Source organism: Oncorhynchus mykiss, chromosome 13 (genome assembly GCF_057628025.1).
Source record: "Oncorhynchus mykiss isolate SJ-2025 chromosome 13, ASM5762802v1, whole genome shotgun sequence".
Classification (NCBI taxonomy): Eukaryota; Metazoa; Chordata; class Actinopteri; order Salmoniformes; family Salmonidae; genus Oncorhynchus; species Oncorhynchus mykiss.
The window spans coordinates 35,446,579-35,463,524 of record NC_143034.1 but is presented as its reverse complement, the minus strand read 5'-3'; the positions used below and the strand labels follow the sequence as shown (position 1 = coordinate 35,463,524).

At 42.4% G+C, this 16,946-nt stretch overlaps 1 protein-coding gene across 1 annotated transcript; it reads left to right on the top strand.

The window, feature by feature from the left end:
* Positions 1-391: 391 nt before the first annotated feature.
* LOC110487383 (uncharacterized) lies at positions 392-16,901 on the top strand. The gene is made up of 2 exons (XM_021559314.3): positions 392-973; positions 14,008-16,901. Exons 1-2 carry the CDS (start codon positions 640-642, stop codon positions 15,081-15,083), a joined length of 1,410 nt encoding a protein of 469 aa, XP_021414989.3. The 5' UTR covers positions 392-639; the 3' UTR covers positions 15,084-16,901.
* Positions 16,902-16,946: the final 45 nt, after the last annotated feature.

Sequence of the window (16,946 nt, the reverse complement as noted above, 5' to 3'; positions counted from 1 at the left end):
CAAAGGATTTGAATTAGTTAAAAGTCCATTTTGATACAGAAACACTAAACCATGATTTAGATTTATTAAGAACAACTTGATTGACAAAGTCATGAAAAATTGGAAGAATTAAATAAACCACATTTTGGCTATGATTAAAAGATATGCCTTTGGGGTCAAAATGATCCATTTCAGAAGTGTGGTTCAATGCAAATATGGAGTGGTGTGTAAAGTTTATTTTAAATTCTCACTCATTAAACACGAATCAATCAACACATGCTTCTCTTTGTACGACTTAATATAATATTAAGCTTTTAAGAAATAAATGAAAAATAAACGTTTGGTTCCTCAACTGCGTTGCCCACTCCAGTCAGCAGATGGCGATGTGCGTCTTTTAGGTTCAGGCGACGCTGCCAGTGTGACGTATGATCTAATGGACGGGACATTCCTTCAACAACAACAACTAGTCAGACACCTCGGTAGCGTTCTAGCAAACATAGCTAACACATTCACGCTCTTTACACTGTTTTGTTATATATTAGTCCTTGTGTATTAATCACACTTCTGTTGTATGTACTTGTTGGTTCATTTAATTATATATTTACGTTGTTTGTCAGCTAGCTGGTTTGCTAAGTTAGCTTAGAACTAGGCTATTCGCTAATGCTAACATCCCAGACCATGAGTTCACTAAGCTACTCTCCTCCTGATAAAGAAGAGGTCTGCTGGACGGAGAAAGAAACCCTCGTCAAAGAGGAGGACGAAGAGGAGGCTGTTACAATACAAAAACAAGTAGAGGGTGAGGCTGTTACCGTGAAAAAAGAAGAGAAAGACGTTTCAGTGAAAGAAGAGGAAGACGCGTTCAGAGTGAAAGAGGAAGAGGATGATACAGTAAAAGAAGAGAAAGAGAAGGATTCCGTTTTTGGAGTGAAAGAGGAGGGGGAGATGACTGTCACATTGGAGGAAGAAGAGGAGGTTGGAGATCTGTTTAACACCAGTAAGTACCGTCTCTGCAGTCTTTGAGCCAATATGCAGTAAAGGGGTTCTACACTTTAATGTTGTTCTGTAGGAATGGCTGAAGCTACACTGTAACGTGTAGACCATCAAGAGTGGACCATCAACAAAACGTTAACAATTGATCAAATGTATCCTATGACAATGCCTGAAATACTGAAGTCCTCAATATATCTTATTAGATTAGCCCAATATGTAGTCTTAAAGGGGCAATCAGCAGTTGTTACATCCATTTTGGGACTTAAACATTAATGATATGTACCCATTGTTCTTTTGAAGAAATCCCATATAAATGACTTATGAGCTTTGTTCAACTGTCGTACCCCATCAGAACTCAAAATATAAGCTTTTCTTTTACTACAATGTTTGTCAGTAAATATAAACAAACAATATCCTCAAAACATGGTTAATACTAGAATGTCGATATCATGGATGGTTGCATTTCTCCAGCCCCATCCCTCAGCTTTTTACCAAAACAGACAGGTAGTACGCTTTGTTATTGTTATTTTCAGAGGTAGACTGTCTCTATATTCCATCTAAATGTGAATCGATTCTCAATTGCGATACGTTTCTAGCTGTACTTTCATATCACATCAACATAAGTTCACACAATACTTAAATATCACATCAAAATAATTTCAAATAATACTTTCATATCATATCAAAATAGGTACCCAGTCGCGATGGTAAACCAAATTGGATTCTTGTCATTTCTCCTTCCTTCAGGCTTCTTTTTCTTATTTGGACTTTATATGGCGGTTGGCAACCAACTTTAAGGTGCATTACCACCATCAACTGGACTGGTGTATGGACCTCAGTTCATCTTTCAATCACCCACGTGGGTATATACCAAGACAGTCATGAAGAGGGCACAACAAAACCTTTTCCCTCTCAGGAGACTGAAAAGATTTGGCATGGGTCCCCAGATCCTCAAAAGGTGATACAGCTGCACCATTGACAGCATCCTGACCGGTTGCCTCATCGCCTGGAATGGCAACTGCTCGGCATCTGACCATAAGGCGCTACAGAGGGTAGTGCGAACGGCCCAGTACATCACTGTGGCCAAGGTTCCTGCCATCCAGGACTTATATAATAGGCGGTGTCAGAGGAAAGCCCACAAAATTGTCAGAGACTCCAGTCACCCAAGTCATAGACTGTTTTCTCTGCTACTGCACGGCAAGCGGTACCGGAGCGCCAAGTCTAGGATCAAAAGCTTCCTCAAAAGCTTCCTAAAATCACCATTGAGGGAACAAGCAGGGTTGGACACGGCCATGTTATTATCCCACACACAGTCTCTGTGGTTCATATGAACCCCATTCCTGGGAATTAGATTTGATTACAAATCGCCCCTGTCTGTTACCACAGAAGGGTTCAGTCTGTCCCATTCCCAGCTAGGTTACGAGGCGCTTTGTCGCCAATACTTATGACTGGTTGATAGGGGAAACGAAAATGCTTATTATAGAAAAAATAATTAGGGGAAAACTATTTAGTAAACTGAAATAAAATAACAAACCTGTTTGAAAACTATTCCAAAACAATATTTGCCTAAAATAATAACCAGGCATTTCTCGACTCGTACCCTGACTTTAAAAAGGGATTTTGGTGAGAATTAGCTTGACACAGCATGACAATGTGAACGTGATTGGTCGACAGTCCTTTGATACAGCAGTAGCAATACAGGGATATAACATCTACAGAAAAGACAGGAATGCTTACGGGGGAAGTGTTGCTGTATACAGTGCATTCGGAAAGTATTCAGACCCCTTGATTTTTCCCACATTTTGTTTAAAGCCTTATTCTAAAATTGATTAAAATCTTTTTCCCCCCCTTTCATTTAGCTAATTTATTTGGCACACCTGCATTTGGGGAGTTTCTCCCATCCTTCTCTGCAGATCCTCTCTAGCTCTGTCAGGTTGGATGGGGAACATCACTGCACAGCTATTTTCACGTCTCTCCAAAGATGCTAGATTGTGCTCAAGTCCGGGCTCTGGCTGGGCCACTGAAAGACATTCAGAGACTTGTCCTGAAGCCACTCCTGTGTTTTCTTGGTTGTGTGCTTAACTTGTTATGGCTGCAATCCCACTACCGGGATCGATATGACAACTACCAGTGAAAATAGAGGGCGCCAAATTCAAACCACAGAAATCTCATAATTACAATTCCTAAAACATACATGTGTTTTATATCATTTTAAAGCTATGCTCATTGTTAATCCCACCAAAGTGTCCAATTTCAAATAGGCTTTTCAGCGAAAGCACTGAAAACGATTATGTTAGGTCTCCACCAAACCACAATAAGCACAGCCATTTTCCAGCTAAATATAGCATTCAAAATATAGCATTCACAAAAAGCATAAATAAAGATATTATCTTCATCAGATGACACTCATAAGACTTCATGTTACACAATACATGCATGTTTTGTTTGATTAAGTTCATATTTATATCAGAAAATCTGAGTTTACATTGGCGCGTTAGATTCACTAGTTCCAAAAACATCAAGTGATTTTGTATAGCCACATCGTTTCAACAGAAATACTCATCATAAATGTAGATGATAATACAAGTTATACACATGGAATTATAGATATACCTCTCCTTAATGCAACCGCTGTGTCAGATTTAAAAAAAGTTTACGGAAAAAGCAACCCATGCAATAATCTGAGACGGCGCTCAGAACAGTAGCCAAATTAGCCTTCATGTTGGAGTAAACAGAAACCAGAAAATACATGATAAATATTTCCTTACCTTTGATGAACTTCGTCAGAATGCAGTCCTAGAAATCCCAGGTCCACAATAAATGCTTGATTTGTTCGAAAATGTCCGTTATTTATGTCCAATTAGCTACTTTGGTTAGGGCGTTTGGTAAACAATTCCAAAGTCACAAAGCGCGTCCACTATAACGTGACGAAATGTCCAAAAGTTCCGTAACAGTCAGTAGAAACATGTCAAACGATGTACTGAATCAATCTTTAGAATGTTGTTTACATATATCTTGAATAACGTTCTAACCGGAGAATTAGAATTACTTCAGATGAGCGGTGGAACGCAAGTCCTTCCCCTGTGAACGCGCCTTGTGAAAGCATGGTCCACTTATGGCTGTGGTGACTATTTCCTGTGTCAATCGACCCCCCTTCACATTAGAATCATCCAACAAAGTTATATTGACTGCTGACATCTAGTGGAAGGCGTAGGAAGTGAAAACTCATCCATATCTCGCTCCAGAAAAGACAACAGGAAGTGGAATTTCTCAGGTTTTTGCCTGCTATATGAGTTATGTTATACTCACAGACATAATTCAAACAGTTTTAGAAACTTCAGAGTGTTTCCTATCCAATACTAATAATATGCCAATTTTAGCAACTATGACTGAGCAGCAGGTGGTTTGATATGGGCACCTTTCATCCAAGCTACTCAATACTGCCCCTGCAGCCATAAGAAGTTGTCCTGTTGGACAGTGAACCTTTGCCCCAGTCTGAGATCCTTAGCGCTCTGGAGCAGGTATTTCATCAAGGATCTCTCTGCAATTTGCTGCGTTAATATTTCCCTCGATCCTGAATAGTCTCCCAGTCCCTGCTGCTGAAAAACATCCCCACAGCATGATGCTGCCACCACCATGCTTCACCGTAGGGATGGTGCCTGGTTTCCTCCAGACGTGACTCTTGGCATTCAGGCCAATGAGTTCAATCTTGGTTTCATCAAGCCAGAGAATCTTGTTTCTCATTGTTTTAGAGTCCTTGAGGTGCCTTTCGTAAAAATCCAGCAGGCTTTCATGTGCCTTTTACTGAGGAGTGGCTTCCATCTGGCCACTCTACCGTAAAGGTCTGATTGGTGGAGTGTTGCAGAGATGGTTGTCCTTCTGGAAAGTTCTCCCATCTCCACAGAGGAACTTTGGAGCTCTGTCAGAGTGACCAAGGCCCTTCTCACCCAGTCGCTCAGTTTGGCCGGGTGACCAGCTCTAGAAAGAGTATTCCATTTAAGAATGATGGAGGCCACTGTGTTCTTAGGGACCTTCAATGCTGCAGATATTTTTTGGTACCCTTCCCCAGATCTGTGCCTCGACACAATCCTGTCTCGGAGCTCTAAGGACAATTCCTTCAACCTCAGTGCTTGGTTTTTGCTCTGACATGCACTAGAGAGAATAAAGTAGATGGCACATGTCAAACGTTTGATTTATGACCCTATGTCCGGATGACGTGTGCATGCCCATATTTGGGCATCCGGTCAGAACATCCTGGCGGGAAATTATCACTTGATTATGGACATCCTGTCAGGACATCCTGTTCCTGTTCTCACGCCTTAGAGTGAGTGTTAATTTATGTATATAATGCATCTATTCCTTTGAAGATGTCATGATGATTGATGTCTAGGGACCTTGTTGAACTGGGGGGGATGTGTTTGAACATTTCAAAGAGTATGGCCCCACTGTATTTTATTGCCCTTAGGGTTGTTGTCTATGAAGCAGGAATGTCTGGGAGGGTGGGTGGGTGGGTGGGTGGGTGGGTGGGTGTGTGGGTGTGTGGGTGTGTGTGTGTGTGTGTGTGTGTGTGTGCGTGCGCCTCTCTCTCTACAGGGGTGTTAGAAACAAGCTCCCTTCTCATTGTGTACATTTCAAGCTTTCAACAACAATAAAACAACCATCTAAATAATGTTTCTCGGCCTAACACACTGTTGAGTTTCCTATTTAGTTCTCTTTATTGGTACATGCACCAAGCTTCCAGGTGGCCCCAGCCTATGGATGTTCGGTGCATGTACACCGGGGGGATTTTGAAAGAGGTAGATTAGAACCCCATAGTAATAGGGTTAAGAAAAGATCACAACGTTAATTTCAGGTTTAGGGGTTAATAACTTTAGGGAAACTGCATTTCACACTATGTACAGACATAGAGAGCCAACACATCAAGGTGTAACAGGGATGAATGGATATTCAATGTACAACAGTAGTCTTCGGTAACAAGCAATACGTGTTAAATATGTGTCACAGTCAATCATGACAGCCTCTTTTTGAAAGGCCTTTACTTATTCATTTTCTACCTTCTTATTAATTAATGCTGTGGGATAAATCAGGTGTTTCTTGGTGGGCTTAAACAAATCTACTGTGAAACAAAAGTGTACACTTTACACACATGTTTATTGACTTAAAAAAAGACCACAGTAACATGACCGATATAGTAGAGATGCTACAAAAATCTGTTAGTTCGAATGTATTTTCCAAAGCCTGTCTGGATGTGAACGACTTTATGCCTGGAAAACTTACGGAGCTGGGGCTTGGGTGGAATTGGAAACGGACGTGTGTCAAAACCAGGCCCTTTATCTGTAAGAAAGGAATAGTAAAAATGTTTAATTATAACATGTTTTAAAAGGTCTGTACTGGGAAAATGGGCATGTGCGTTTCAAAACAATGTCTTATTTTATACGAATACAGGCTTTCCTACAACAGATAGTTATAAACATTTGAAGGTTATTAAAAGTGTAGTACTGTGTCTGGTAATGATGTATAACTGTTGTACAACAATGTTTAAACATAAAAACATTATTGCATGTTTCAATATTGGGCAGTAAAATTGGTTAATTATAGCGTGTTTTAAAAGGTCTGTACTAAATATTTTGAATTAAATAAATGGTTTTAAAGAGGTATCTCACCTTTAACAAAGGGGCTCTATCATCATGCATGTCTCGGAGATGTCATGCATGTCTGAAAAGACGTGCGGGTGTGCCGGGCCAGGAGGTGTGTGTGTTTCCAAAACAAAGGTGTGGGGGTGTGTGTCTCTGCATGGGTCGTTTGAAACCAAAAAGGCGCGTGAGGCTGTTTTAGAATTGGGTGTGCGTCTCTTAAAATGGGTGCTTTTAATTCATTAACACACATGCCTTTCAAATCCAAATGTATCTCACCCCAGAGGATGTGGGGTCTAAAAAGTCAAACAGCTCAGACAGCTGCCACTGAGTGGCCCAGCCCCGAAGCTAGCCTTGAGCCAGGCCCATCTCCCGGCCTGCTCAGTGGACCCTATGATGCCTCCCAGACTCTTCACTAAGACGATTAGAAGCCACTACATCACCGGATTCCTGCCGTAAGCTCTGGACCTTTGCACCGGATTGGCTATAGTGGCTAACGCCCTTGTCCCGAAGCAAGCAAACAAAATTACTCCAGCTACAATACCTCTTTTGCCAATTGGCCTGGACCCTTTGTCGACACGGAGCCCCGCCGATCCATCACGACTGGTCTGCCGACGTAATTCCGTCCAATGTGCCCTCAACCAGACTTTGCCGGATGTCGGTGACGCCCTTGTCCCGAAGCTAGCACCAGTTAGCCTCGAGCCAGGCGCATCTCCCGGCTAGCGTAGTAATGACTACTTAACGGCTTCCCTGTTTCATATATTCCTGTTCACTGGACCCTATGATCACTTGGCTACATAGCTGATGCCTGCTAGACTGTTCATTAATCACGTTACTCAATTTTTTTTTCATAAAAAAAAAAAAAATCTGTCGGCCCCAGCCTCGAATTCAGGCCCTGTGTGTAGTTAACTGACCCTCTCTGCCAATGCATCGGCATTTTACCAGTTGTTGTTGTCTTAGCTGATGAACTGTTGTTGTCTTACCCGTTGTTGTCTTCGCTTGCTCTCCCAGTCAACACCTGTGATTGCTTTATGCCTCGTTTTATGTCCCTCTCTGTCAATATGCCTTGTAAACTGTTGTTTAGGGTAGTTATCATTGTTTTATTTTACTGCGGAGCCCCTAGTCCAACTGAACTCAGAGTTCAGTGTGTCAAATAGGAGGGCCTGTTGTCCGGACCTCTGGCTGTCTCTATGGGGGTGCCACAGGGTTCAATTTTCGGGCCGACTCTTTTCTCTGTATATATCAATGATGTCGCTCTTGCTGCGGGGGATTCCTTGATCCACCTCTACGCAGACGACACCATTCTGTATACATCTGGCCCTTCTTTGGACACTGTTAACAAACCTCCAAATGTGCTTCAATGCCATGCAACACTCCTTCTGTGGCCTGCTCTTAAATGCAAGTAAAACTAAATGCATGCTCTTCAACTGATCAATGTCCGTACCCACCCGCCCGTCGAGCATCACTACTCTGGACGGTTCTAACTTAGAATATGTGGACAACTATAAATACCTAGGTGTCTGGCTAGACTGTAAACTCTCCTTCCAGACTCATCTCATCTCGTCATCTCATCTCCAGCATCTCCAATCCAAAATGTAATCTAGAATCGGCTTACTATTTCGCAACAAAGCCTCCTTCACTCACGCTGCCAAACATACCTACCTATCCTACCGATCCTTGACTTTGGCGATGTCATTTACAAAATAGCCTACAACACTCTACAAAGCAAACTGGGTGCAGTCTATCACAGAGCCGTCCGTTTTGTCACCAAAGCCCCATATACCACCCACCACTGTGACCTGTATGCTCCCGTCGGCTGGACCTTGCTACATATTCGTCGCCAAACCCACTGGCTCCAGGTCATCTATAAGTTTTTGCTAGGTAAAGCTCCACCTTAACTCAACTCACTGGTCACCATAACAACACCCACCCGTAGCACGCGCTCCAGCAAGTATATCTCACTGGTCATCCCCAAAGCCAACACGTCCTTTGGCCACCTTTCCTTCCAGTTCTCTGCTGCCAATGACTGGAACGAATTGCGAAACTCACTGAAGTTGGACACAACTTCCTCACTAACTTTAGGCATCAGCTATCTGTGCAGCTTACCGATCGCTGCAGCTGTACACAGCCCATCTGTAAATAGCTCATCCAACTACCTACCTCATCCACATGTTTTATTTACTTAGGCCACAGTAGCTTAGTAATTACAATTAACCTATTTGCCTTACCTCCTTACTCCATTTGCACACACTGTATATAGATATTTCTGTTATTGACTGTACATTTGTTTATTCCATGTGTAACTCTGTGTTGTTGTTTGTGTCACACTGCTTTTGCAGTTGTAAATGAGAACTTGTTCCTATCTGGTGAAATAAAAAAAATAAAAAAATTAAATATCTTAACTTTATTGACAACACCCAAATGGAAACTGTCATTAACGCAGTTCTTAAAAAATTACACGTCATTCTTAAAACTGTAGCAGTTTTCTTAGTTACATGTTCAACTATCATCAGCTGATCCAGGAAATAATTTTCTGAATGCCAGTCAAATGATAAACATCACATCATAGGTGAAGTTGGGGTCCTACAGTAGGTCTATGTTGTTGTTAGGTGCAGGTAGAGATACTGGTGTGAAAAAGAGCTGAAAAGTAAATAATTAAATAAAAATAGTATGGGGATGTGGTAGGTATATTGGGTGGGCTATTTACCGATGGACTATGTACAGCTGCAGCGATCGGTTAGCTGTTCAGATAGCAGATGTTTAAAGTTGGTGAGGGAGATAAGTCTCCAACTTCAGAAATTTTTGCAATTCGTTCCAGTCACAGGCATCAGAGAACTGGAAGGAAAGGCGGATGATCAGTGTGATACACCTGCTGGAGCGCGTGCTGCGGATGGGTGTTGCCATCGTGACCAGTGAACTGAGATAAGGCGGAGCTTTACCTAGCATGGACTTGTAGATGACCTGGAGCCAGTGGGTCTGGCGACGAATATGTAGCGAGGGCCAGCCGACTAGAGCATACAGGTCGCAGTGGTGGGTGGTATACGGTGCTTTAGTAACAAAACGGACGGCACTGTGATAAACTGCATCCAGTTTGCTGAGTAGAGTATTGGAAGCTATTTTGTAGATGACATCGCCGAAGTCGAGGATCAGTAGGATAGTCAGTTTTACTAGGGTAAGTTTGGCAGCGTGAGTGAAGGAGGCTTTGTTGCGGAATAGAAAGCCGACTCTAGATTTGATTTTAGATTGGAGATGTTTGATATGAGTCTGGAAGGAGAGTTTACAGTCTAGCCAGACACCTAGGTACTTATAGATGTCCACATATTCTAGGTTGGAACCATCCAGGGTGGTGATGCTAGTCGGGCGTGCGGGTGCAGGCAGCGAACGGTTGAAAAGCATGCATTTGGTTTTACTAGTGTTTAAGAGCAGTTGGAGGCCACAGAAGGAGTGTTGTATGGCATTGAAGCTCGTTTGGAGGTTAGATAGCACAGTGTCCAAGGAAGGGCCAGAAGTATACAGAATGGTGTCGTCTGCGTAGAGGTGGATCAGGGAATCGCCCGCAGCAAGAGCAACATCATTGATATATACAGTGCCTTGCGAAAGTATTCGGCCCCCTTGAACTTTGCGACCTTTTGCCACATTTCAGGCTTCAAACATGAAGATATAAAACTGTATTTTTTTGTGAAGAATCAACAACAAGTGGGACACAATCATGAAGTGGAACGACATTTATTGGATATTTCAACCTTTTTTAACAAATCAAAAACTGAAAAATTGGGCTTGCAAAATTATTCAGCCCCTTTACTTTCAGTGCAGCAAACTCTCTCCAGAAGTTCAGTGAGGATCTCTGAATGATCCAATGTTGACCTAAATGACTAATGATGATAAATACAATCCACCTGTGTGTAATCAAGTCTCCGTATAAATGCACCTGCACTGTGATAGTCTCAGAGGTCCGTTAAAAGCGCAGAGAGCATCATGAAGAACAAGGAACACACCAGGCAGGTCCGAGATACTGTTGTGAAGAAGTTTAAAGCCGGATTTGGATACAAAAATATTTCCCAAGCTTTAAACATCCCAAGGAGCACTGTGCAAGCGATAATATTGAAATGGAAGGAGTATCAGACCACTGCAAATCTACCAAGACCTGGCCGTACCTCTAAACGTTCAGCTCATACAAGGAGAAGACTGATCAGAGATGCAGCCAAGAGGCCCATGATCACTCTGGATGAACTGCAGAGATCTACAGCTGAGGTGGGAGACTCTGTCCATAGGACAACAATCAGTCGTATATTGCCCAAATCTGGCCTTTATGGAAGAGTGGCAAGAAGAAAGACATTTCTTAAAGATATCCATAAAAAGTGTCGTTTAAAGTTTGCCACAAGCCACCTGGGAGACACACCAAGCATGTGGAAGAAGGTGCTCTGGTCAGATGAAACGAAAATTGAACTTTTTGGCAACAATGCAAAACGTTATGTTTGGCGTAAAAGCAACACAGCTGAACACACCATCCCCACTGTCAAACATGGTGGTGGCAGCATCATGGTTTGGGCCTGCTTTTCTTCAGCAGGGACAGGGAAGATGGTTAAAATTGATGGGAAGATGGATGGAGCCAAATACAGGACCATTCTGGAAGAAAACCTGATGGAGTCTGCAAAAGACCTGAGACTGGGACAGAGATTTGTCTTCCAACAAGATAATGATCCAAAACATAAAGCAAAATCTACAATGGAATGGTTCAAAAATAAACATATCCAGGTGTTAGAATGGCCAAGTCAAAGTCCAGACCTGAATCCAATCGAGAATCTGTGGAAAGAACTGAAAACTGCTGTTCACAAATGCTCTCCATCCAACCTCACTGAGCTCGAGCTGTTTTGCAAGGAGGAATGGGAAAAAATTTCAGTCTCTCGATGTGCAAAACTGATAGAGATATACCCCAAGCGACTTACAGCTGTAATCGCAGCAAAAGGTGGCGCTACAAAGTATTAACTTAAGGGGGCTGAATAATTTTGCACGCCCAATTTTTCAGTTTTTGATTTGTTAAAAAAGTTTGAAATATCCAATAAATGTCATTCCACTTCATGATTGTGTCCCACTTGTTGTTGATTCTTCACAAAAAAATACAGTTTTATATCTTTATGTTTGAAGCCTGAAATGTGGCAAAAGGTCGCAAAGTTCAAGGGGGCCGAATACTTTCGCAAGGCACTGTATATAGAGAAAAGAGTCGGCCCAAGAATTGAACCCTGTGGCACCCCCATAGAGACTGCCAGAGGACCGGCCAACGATTTGACACACTGAACTCTTTCTGCAAAGTAGTTGGTGAACCAGGCAAGGCAGTCATTAGAAAAACCGAGGCTACTGAGTCTGCCGATAAGAATATGGTGATTGACAGAGTCGAAAGCCTTGGCCAGGTCGATGAAGATGGCTGCACAGTACTGTCTTTTATCGATGGCGGTTATGATATCGTTTAGTACTTTGAGCGTGGCTGAGGTGCACCCGTGATCGGCTCGGAAACCAGATTGCACAGCGGAAAAGGTACGGTAGGATTCGAGATGGTCAGTGATCTGTTTGTTGAGCAGGCTTTCGAAGACCTTTGATAGGCAGGGCAGGATGGATATTGGTCTGTAACAGTTTGGGTCCAGGGTGTCTCCCCTTTTGAAGAGGGGGATGACTGTGGCAGCTTTCCAATCCTTCGGGATCTCAGACGATATGAAAGAGAGGTTGAACAGGTTGGTAATAGGGGTTGCGACAATGGCGGCGGATAGTTTCAGAAATAGAGGGTCCAGATTGTCAAGCCCAGCTGATTTGTACGGGTCCAGGTTTTGCAGCTCTTTCAGAACATCTGCTATCTGGATTTGAGTAAAGGAGAAGCTGGGAAGGCTTGGGGAGGGCGGAGCTGTTGGCCGAGGTTGGAGTAGCCAGGAGGAAGGCATGGACAGCCGTTGAGAAATGCTTGTTGAAGTTTTCGATTATCATGGATTTATCAGTGGTGACCGTGTTACCTAGCCTCAGTGCAGTGGGCAGCTGGGAGGAGGTGCTCTTGTTCTCCATGGACTTTACAGTGTCCCAGAACTTTTTGGAGTTAGAGCTACAGGATACACATTTCTGCTTGAAAAAGCTGGCCTTTGCTTTCCTGACTGACTGTGTGTATTGGTTCCTGATTTCCCTGAACAGTTGCATATCGCGGGGACTATTCGATGCTATTGCAGTCCGCCACAGGAATGTTTTGTGCTGGTCGAGGGCAGTCAGGTCTGGAGTGAACCAAGGGCTATATCTGTTCTTAGTTCTGCATTTTTTGAATGGAGCATGCTTATGCTAAGATGGTGAGGAAGTTATTTTTAAAGAATGACCAGGCATTCTCAACTGACGGGATGAGGTGAATATCCTTCCAGGATACCCGAGCCAGGTCGATTAGAAAGGCCTGCTCGCAGAAGTGTTTTAGGGAGCGTTTGACAGTGATGAGGGGTCGTCGTTTGACTGCGGACCCGTAGCGGATACAGGCAATAGGGCAGTGATCGCTGAGATCCTGGTTGAAGACAGCGGAGGTGTATTTGGAGGGCCAGTTGGTCAGGATAACGTCTATGAGTGTGCCCTTGTTTACAGATTTAGGGTTGTACCTGGTGGGTACCTTGATGTTTTGTGTGAGATTGAGGGCATCTAGCTTAGATTGTAGGACTGCCGGGGTGTTAAGCATATCCCAGTTTAGGTCACCTAACAGAACAAACTCGGAAGCTAGATGGGGGGCGATCAATTCACAAATGGTGTCCAGGGCACAGCTGGGAGCTGAGGGGGGTCGGTAGCAGGCGGCAACAGTGAGAAACTTATTTCTGGAGAGAGTCATTTTTAAAATTAGTAGTTCGAACTGTTTGGGTATGGACCTGGAAAGTATGACATTACTTTGCAGGCTATCTCTGCATATGACCTCAACTCCTCCCCCTTTGGCAGTTCTATCTTGTCAGAAAATGTTATAGTTGGATATGGAAATCTCTGAATTTTTGGTGGCCTTCCTGAGCCAGGATTCAGACACGGCAAGGACATCAGGGTTGGCAGAGTGTGCTCAAACAAACTTAGGGATGAGGCTTCTGATGTTGACATGCATGAAACCAAGGCTTTTTCGATCACAGAAGTCAACAAATGAGGGTGCCTGGGGACATGCAGGGCCTGGGTTTACCTCTGGCACACTGCTTCAAGTTTCAACAACATGAATAACTTATTTCTAGCCTACAATCATCGATGTCACTACTAATGTGAAAACAAGACCAAATTTGACTTCTTGCTCATTTTCAGACAATTGTCAAAAACTTTTTACATTCATTACAGACTGGCTACGCTATTGGCCATACCTTTTACAATGGATTTCCGCTGTTGTGGGCCTTTAATCATCTGTCTGACTTTGTTGTTCACACAGGAGATAGAACTGACTACCATGGGTCCTCTGAGGAGCCTCAACAACCTCATGATGCTGACAAGGCAGAGAAGAGTCTCTCCACATCAGAACACCTCAAGAAACACGAGCAGAGATCCACAGGGAATAAATCTCACTGCTGCTCTGACTGTGGGAAGAGATTCACCTCCTCAGCAGGCATTAAAATTCATCAGAGAATCCACACAGGAGAGAAACCTTTTACCTGTACTCAATGTGGGAAGAGTTTTACAACATCTGGCCATCTGACTCTACACCAGAGAACACACACAGGAGAGAAACCTTATAGCTGTGGTCAATGTGGGAAGAGTTTTTCCTCATCTAGCAGTCTCACTCAACACCAGAGAATACACACAGGAGAGAAACCTTATAGCTGTGGGCAATGTGGGAAGAGTTTTGGTCAATCTGGCGATCTGACAGTGCACCAGAGAATACATACAGGACAGAAACCTTATAGCTGTGATCAATGTGCCAAGAGTTTTGTTGGATCTGGTCTGCTGACATTACACCAGAGAACACACACAGGAGAGAAACCTTATAGCTGTAATCAATGTGAGAAGAGTTTTAATACATCTGGCCATCTTGTTGTACACCAAAGAACACACACGGGAGAGAAACCTTACAGCTGTGATCAATGTGGGAAGAGTTTTACTCAGCTAAGCAACCTGATATCACACCAGAGAACACACACGGGAGATAAATCTTATAGCTGTGATCAATGTGGGAAGAGTTTTACTCAGCCAAGCAACCTGACACGACACCAGAGAACACACACGGGAGAGAAACCGTATAACTGTGATCAATGTGGGAAGTTTTTTTTTACATCTAGCCATCTGAAGATACACCAGAGAACACACACAGGAGAGAAACCGTATAGCTGTGATCAATGTGGGAAGAGTTTTGTTACTTCTGGCCAGCTGACTTTACACCAGAGAACACACACGGGAGAGAAACCTTATAGCTGTGATCAATGTGGGAAGAGTTTTACTACATCTAGCAATCTGACTATACACCAGAGAACACACACAGGAGTTAAAGGTTATAGCTGTGACCAGAGATAATCTGATTAAAGATCTCTGATCAAATATTAGAAAATACATACATGAAGGAGTTGTTTCATGATTTCAATGAATTAATGTCACAATTTAGAAAGTTTTTTACATTGTAGAAGGAGTATTTTAATGATGTCACAATGTAGAACCCTAAACGTTTGCCCCCTGTTCACTTGATTTCAGCATGATATGGATATTAGCCCCAGGGGGAAAATTCTAGGCTCTGAATTGAAAGAGTACTATTTATATGATTTAACAAAAATTGACTAACAAAAAAAGAACTGTGTTACACTCACCACGTTGGTGACCCACTGGAATCAAAATGCAACACTTCAAAATGTAGCTAGATGTTTTTTACAAATTGTCCTCTAACCAGTGATGTACACATTATTCCCAGATTCCTTGTGGTTTTTGAGCTGTTACTTTTAACAGGACGTGCAACCTCATCTCTCTCCTCTCGCACAATTGATTTCAACATGATATCGATGAGTTATGACAAATAAGTGTTGTGTTCCTTTGTTTAGCGACCCCTACATTTAAATGCGTCACTCCAAAATGTAGCTGACTGTCTTGAGGTAAAAGATATCTCCCATTTCCATGTTTTTTTTGTTGTTGTTGTGTTAGTTTCAGCAGCACGTACAACCTGATTTAATAAATACAAGAAATATGATTATTGTGGCAGATGTTTGTGTAAATAGCACATGTTATGTTTAGGTTTTCAATTTATCCCAAACTGTTTCTGGATATTGGTTATTGATTTGGACACGTTAAAACTGTGTTTTGACAGTGGCCTATCCCATCTAGCAAAATGTAATTGAAAAGACGTTGAAAATATGACTATGCAACCAAATATTTCATATTTACATTTCGTGTAACATTTAGTAGTGATATTTATTCATGCAACCAACTGACAGTTTTTTGGGTACAATTATATTGACATTGTTACCCTGCTTTTAGAATATCAGGGTTATTTCTCAGATGTGCCAACCCAAATGTACTAGAGCATGACATTGGGGACTGGGTCCCGATCCAACAACATGCCTATCGAGTGAACCCTGAAAAAAGAGAAGCTCCGCAGTGAGGTGGAAAGTTACTACGGATAATGCAGGAGTTTCCTCTTGAAATCAGACATGTCTGTGGTAAGGACAACTTGGTTTCTGATTGTCTCAAGGGTGGGCAGTCAAAAAGTTTTGCGTTTAGCCAGGGAGTTGCCATGGATTACAATTTATTTTGACTGCACGTTTTTCCGCATTTGGAGAATTATTTTTGTTTGGTCTCGTTCCGAGGGGATGAGAGTTCTAGAAGCTAGTGAGTTTTAGGCGTCACCTCGTTAGTCAGTATGTGTTACACCTGTGCTGGCTAATCCATCTCGTTAGTGTGAAGGTGTTTCACCTGAGCTGGTCCAGGTTCTATTTAAGAGTGTCTGGCCCAGTGCTTCAGTTGTCTTGATAGATGTGGAGAGTCAACACCTTTAGTTGCTCTACCATTTTGGTTTACATCCTGTCTTTTTGTTAGTATAGTTTTTCTTTTGTTTGCCTCTTCCTGGGTAGATTTAGTGGGTCTCATTGTGGGTGTCTTTTAGGTCCCAATTGTTGTTACTAGTCAATTTTCAGTGGACACCCTCAGTGTCTTTCAGAACCCCTCCAAAAAACAAGCTTATATTTTTGGTTGGATATTGCATACGATTAATATTTTAATCAATGGAATTTCCTTAGGGTGCTCGTTATTCTTCTGTTGTGTACTAAATATGTTTTTATTTTCATTGTGTTGCATTCATGCCTGAAATGTGCTATATAAATAAAGCTTGATTTGATTCCAACAACAAAATGTTATTTTTATTTCACCTTCATTTAACCAGGTAGGCCAGTTGAG